General features: G+C 41.1%; 1 protein-coding gene across 2 annotated transcripts; it reads right to left on the bottom strand.

The window, feature by feature from the left end:
• Window positions 1-373: 373 nt before the first annotated feature.
• LOC146614957 (tetraspanin-8-like) lies at window positions 374-5,419 on the bottom strand. Of its 2 annotated transcripts, none has more exons than XM_085375404.1 (10): window positions 5,260-5,419; window positions 4,887-4,955; window positions 4,686-4,802; window positions 3,092-3,166; window positions 2,776-2,871; window positions 2,274-2,384; window positions 2,157-2,192; window positions 1,983-2,066; window positions 1,493-1,620; window positions 374-759 (listed from the first exon to the last, which is right to left on the bottom strand). In XM_085375404.1, the coding sequence occupies exons 1-9, from the start codon at window positions 5,317-5,319 to the stop codon at window positions 1,498-1,500; spliced, it is 771 nt and encodes a 256-aa protein (XP_085231530.1). In that variant the 5' UTR covers window positions 5,320-5,419; the 3' UTR covers window positions 374-759; window positions 1,493-1,497. The 2 variants fall into 2 exon arrangements, with proteins under 2 accessions (XP_085231530.1, XP_085231531.1); XM_085375405.1 differs by having other exon boundaries at window positions 4,887-5,061; window positions 5,260-5,321.
• Between the last annotated feature and the right edge of the window lie 250 nt (window positions 5,420-5,669).

Below are 5,669 nucleotides of genomic sequence, written 5' to 3' on the forward strand. Positions count from 1 at the left end.
GAAAACTTCTGTGAATGTAGGGCCAGTCTGAATATGACCTCCTACGATCAAATCCAGATGTGGAAGGAGAGTGAATTTACTGGAACACTGTAAGCACATTTTATTTTTTAAAATAACACATTTACACATATAATTAAGTACAGTGATGTAGGTTATGTCATTTTTATGCTACTTATTTTCATGGAAAATGTCTGGTGTTCACATTAATTACATCTTCCATATCAATAGTACTGGTAATGGGTTTTGACTGTCTGTACAATTATGCATACAACCTGCTGCAGTTGTTTTTTGTTTGATTTGTGTTGGAAAAAGTTCCTTTACAGCAGTGAAACAGAAAAAAATTTCAGACCGACACGGTTTCTTTTTTCCCCTTTTAATCCTGTAACATGGTTAGATTTACAGTTTTAATCAGAAGAAAACACGACACATAGAGACGTCAAAAATGCAAAGATATACAAAAATATTTCCCTTATAAACATTTTTACAAGCAGCTGCATCATCACAGCACTCAGGTTTCAAACTGCAAGCTTGGAAGATTCTGTCCTACTAACAAACTTCACATGAGGTCGCAAAAGAATGTGGCTTTTCTTTTAAATACATTTAATTTTACCATGACAAATCGAATCAGTAACATTAACACTGCCTTCCACAAACACAGCAGGTTACACGAGTCCAGCTGTGAGTGGTCTCAGGGATCTCAAGATGGCTGATAGCTGGTGGAAGCTGCCAGCTCTGTTCAGAGATGGAATGCAGGAAATTCTGTGAAAGAGATTTTAATTTAGAGATTAAAGACTGTTTTTACAGTAATGGTAGTTAAGGTGAAGACTTTAGAGCCAAAAGTAGGTGAATTTTCTTCAGCAAAGAGTGAAGAAGCTGGAAACTAAAAGGGTGAAATTGTACAAATTTCATTTTGAATTTAAAAACTTTTTTTTAACACAAACACAGAAAAGTCCACGTGAAAAGAATTATTTCTATGCATCAAAGCAATTTTGGCAGATAAGAAATTAAGAAATAAAACTGCCATTTTGGGTGATATTATGCTCGATTCCCTCCTGAAATGTTGGGATGGTGTTATTCAGACTAGTGGGCTGGAGAAAGCAGTTAAGCTATTGAGATGGATTTCTTATGACTGACTTTTTGGCCCAATATTTACGATAATAAGTTCAGTATATCGGTCTCAAAAGGTTTAACTACTTATTATTCTCTTACCCATGAGGGGGCATTCTTGAGCTTTGAGACATTAAGACAAAAATATGGACTAGGTCAAGACCATTTTTACAGGTATTTACAAGTCAGGCATTACTTTGATGAAAACATTAAAATTATAATAGAAAACAGTGAATTGGGCTTTGTGGAGCACTGTTGTTATCAAAAAATTAAAAATTAAAAACAAAACAAAAATTTTTCATGCTGCTTGAAAAATATTTCACTTTGAAATTCAAGAAGAAAAAAAAACAGGACTGTATGAAAGAAAAAAAACAATGCATCGTACTTTGGCTAGTATGCCGGGGTGTTGTGCAGCTCCTCGTATTTTGGTGGCATCATGGAGACCACGATGGTGTGTCTGTTTGGGTAATACAGCTGGTGAATCATGATGGAGGACAGAATCATGCCAAGCAGCTGTCGGGGAACACAGGAAGCTGAGTTAAACATCTGCAGGTTGTGAAATGTTGATTCTGATTCTGTATTCATAATGAACTAATATTATAATGAACTTAGACTCAAACTGCTATGTATTTACGTACAAGATGATTTTTCACAAATTTAGATTTTAGTACTAGTTTACTTTTTGTTCCACTACAGATGCTGTAATTCTTCAACATTTGATGGAGAAGATGGAGAATTCAAACTTTGTAGAAAAAATATATTACATGTATACTATGACTTTCTCATTGTCACATAAATAATAGCAGGGACTAAATGCAGAGAATGCAGATGTGACATTTATGCTACCGAATCCTTGAATAATTGATAATACTCACAGCTAGAACAGCCAGAGTGAAGCTGACCACAAGCATGATGTTGTAATGAAACTGAATGTGGTCCATGATCGTGGGAAAGCAGGTCTGAAAATAGAAGGAAAAATAAAAACTGTCAAGTTCTGATATAAACTGAGGAATGATTTAAGCTTTTCAAAAGGGTGCTGGGTCGCTCACCTTAGTGTAGACGGACATTCTCTGCAGCATGAAAGTCTGGAAAATTTACAGAAATAAAGACGTTACAAACTGTGACACACCGTGACCAGTGAAGCAAGTGGGTGCATCGATACTCACGTTGTTTTCGACAGTCTGACACTTGCCCTCCTTCTCCTCCTCCTGGCTGCATACACAGGAGTCGGGGATGTTCTCCCAGTCTTTGTAGCTGAACAGACCACAGCAGTGAAACTACAAACACCAGCAGGAGAAGAAAGAAAGAGGAGAGTTACTCATCTTCAGGAGGATCATCAGCTGGAAATAAACGTTAAAAAGTGTGTGAATTTTTTTTTTAGAAAAAAGTGATCAAATTACTTGTGGACAGTTTGCCTGCTCTTATTCTGAAAGCTCACTTGCTGCCAACTATCAACTGTATATAAATAATGGCACAGTGTATTATGTCATGTTTCAAAGGTCATCTGATGTTATTTTACATCATCACCAGTTTGCAAGTGCTAAATCTTTTATGCCCTGATTGAGTGCATCTTTTTTCCATGAATGTAACTTGTATTTAGCAACAACAAAAGAAAAACTCATTTTAAAAAGATTAAGAGATTGCAGCGAGCAAGTTAGAATAGCTCACCTTCTCCTGAATGACCTCAGCCATGTTCCTCACATCCTCTGAAGATTTGTCCAGAGGCACAAACCTCCTGAAAGTCTGCTCCACGATGCCTTTGAGCTGCAAAAATCAAATATTTTTATAGCATGTATTACATTTATATTTTAAAAATTAAAGCATTTTAATGGTTATGAAAGATAATATGGGTAAGGTAAAGTAATGAAAAAGTAATTGTATTTATATGTGTTGATTATTTAAAAAAAAAGCATGATTTAAAAAGTTTTTCCAGTTAAATCAAATAAATCTCTTCACATGACTTCGTCCAGCATCCTGCCTTTACCTGAGGATGAATGATGGCAGCAGGGATTCCAATTATGAGCATCACCAAGCATCCAATGACCATAAACACCAGGAACTGCAGAGGAAAATTCATTCATTTTCTTAAACACTTGCATTATCAAATCATGACTATTACATTTGTCACAGATGGTCTTCATTAAGAAATACAAACAGCCCATAATGGAATGAGACTAACAACCCATATGGAAAAGATATATATAAATCTTATAAAGTTTGTATCTGTCTTGTGTGAAACTTGTATGAAAAGCATACAAGAGTGAAAACAGATATAAGATCCCTAGAAAAATTATATAAATGAAACTTGTATGTTTTGGATACTTACTAAAACAATATATGAAAGTGGCTACTTTCATGGGTAAATCATATAAGCCTTATATGATTCATTATATGAAGTAGGCCACATCTTATGCAAGTCTTTTATAAGTTTTTTCCATTTCTTTTCAATGTGGGAAGATAAGAGAAAGCAAAACTAAACACAGCAAACAAGATGGGAGACCACCAAAATAAAACCGTTCTCTGCTGCCTGTTGGAGCGGGGGGCCTAGGAGGAGGAGTTGGCTGTCCGATTGGGGTCTGGAATGTGGGGCCTCCCTGCTGCTGCCGAGTCGGGTCGGTCTGCTTCTCTCCACCCCAGGGAAAAGGGAAACACTACCTGGGTCTGGGTGCAGTTTCCCCCTCCAGGGGCAAGGGTATCTAGACCTGGGGCTTAGAGTACGCTTGGGGAGTGTGATTGTGTGTACAATGTCTCTTTGTGTCTGTCTCCACGTTGGGTGAGTGATGAGTAATTGCATATGAGAGCATGAGGGTGGGAATGGATGTCTGTATCTGTGTGTGCCTGTATGTCTGTGTCTACATGTCAGGTTGGGTATCAGACGCCACCTCTCTAGGGACATCTCAGGCCCTCCAAGGTATGGAGGCCTATCTCCCCCACCACTTCCCCTGCCAGTGGCAGACGCCCTCAGACATCAGTGCATTGGTTGTTCTTTGTATCCGGGCATGGGCGTCCAGGTACACACCGGCTCACTCCTTGGTGGCTGCTTGTCGGGGCCTGGAGCCTGGGTCTCGCTCGGGCCACTTCGGGGGTGGGGTGCCCTCAGCCTCTCGACCTGGGGCTCAGTCACTCTGGCACAGCTGGCTGCTGGCGGAGCTCACGGGCATGTCACTGCAACCCCCCCTGGCTTCTGCTCCACGGCTGCTGAGTGGCCCTTCATCTGGGGCTCTCATCAGCTCTTTCTGGGACAGTGGCGCGGCTGCCCCTCTGTTGGTCTTCCTTGGTCTCTTGTGTTCTGAGGGCCTCTGGATGTCTGGAGTTTTGATCTCCTCCATACCTGCTTCATGCCCTGGAGGACGGGGCTGTGGCTCCCCACACCCTCTAGCAGATCATTACATGAAGGAACCTTTTAATACAAGCGCGTTCATGCTCACAGCTGTACACACGGGTGCTCACACACACAAACTACACCCTTTTTGGCTCCTACCTCAAAGCAGAGCACCATACTGTAATGCAAAGATAATAAAAATGAGAAAAACCCAAAACATCCCCAAAACTTAAAACCAATGACAGTCTGAACTCACCATGATCAGGGCCACTTTGCTCTCCTTGTGGGCTCCGTAGGCTCCCAGCAAGGCGATCATCATGGCGATGCAGCCCACCACGTAGAGGATGAAGAGTTGGGTGGAGCGACCCTCCAGCTGTGGACAAAAGTGTCACGAAAGGTTAGTGGGCTTTGTCTGTTTGTTCCCACATGTTACATTTATGTTTGAATGTGTCCTCACGTTATATCCTCGAACGTCCATGAAGAACTGATACCACAGAGCGAGGGCGATGGCTACTCCACCAGCAAGCTGAACAAACAGAAACAGTCTGGTTAGAGCTGCTGGATCCTTTAAACACAACCAGGATATGAAATGACTGCACAGCCACACACGTGGACGAGCACAACAACAAACTCTGAAAGTAAGAACAAACGTGTTGAGTTGATGTCGGTTTATTTTACTCTTCTAAGCTTCGGTTTCATTTAATTGTAAAAAAGGAGGCAAATGTGGTTGTTTTTGACTGCTGCGTCTGCCTGCTGACTGGTTGATGTCTTTAAGGAGATTCTGGATTAAAGTCTGCGATTATCATTTCCTAAATAATCTCTTTACTCACCATGAAGAATATGTTGAAGACAGTGAAGATGTGTTTGAGGCAGATGTTGATCTGAGCCATGTTTGCAGCTGGAAAAGTCCAAAGCCCAAAGTCCAGATGAGCTCCGACTGCAGCGAAGTGAAGTGAAGTGAGAGGAGAGCAGCTGAGTGAGCTGCTTTGAAGGGTTTCAGGGCTTTGCTGGGCGGGACGTCCGGTATGTTAGAGGTGGAAACTTCTGTGGAATGCTTGTTTAACAAGGGGAGGTTCAAAGCAGGGTCTTCCTCCTTCCAGTAAATCCAGCGGAAATAGTTGTTGCTGTGAGCAGGGACGGAAGCTGTTCACAGACTGGCTGGAGTGGAGGAGAGGGCGGTGTTATGCCCCGTTTAAAACAATCCAGATGTGGAGACATGACTCATTTTACTTTTATGAGA

The sequence above is a fragment of the Diplotaxodon limnothrissa genome, linkage group LG17 (genome assembly GCF_057381915.1).
Source record: "Diplotaxodon limnothrissa isolate DT_005_m linkage group LG17, D_limnothrissa_male_GT1.1, whole genome shotgun sequence".
Classification (NCBI taxonomy): domain Eukaryota; kingdom Metazoa; phylum Chordata; class Actinopteri; order Cichliformes; family Cichlidae; genus Diplotaxodon; species Diplotaxodon limnothrissa.

Coding starts and splice junctions, on each gene's coding strand:
- LOC146614957 (XM_085375404.1), bottom strand. CDS start 5,319: ATGGCTCAGATCAACATCTGCCTCAAACACATCTTCACTGTCTTCAAC. Junction 2,872..3,091: donor CTGCCATCATTCATCCTCAG/GTAAAGGCAGGA, acceptor TGATTTTTGCAG/CTCAAAGGCATCGTGGAGCA. Junction 2,193..2,273: donor GTCAGACTGTCGAAAACAAC/GTGAGTATCGAT, acceptor TAAATTTTCCAG/ACTTTCATGCTGCAGAGAAT.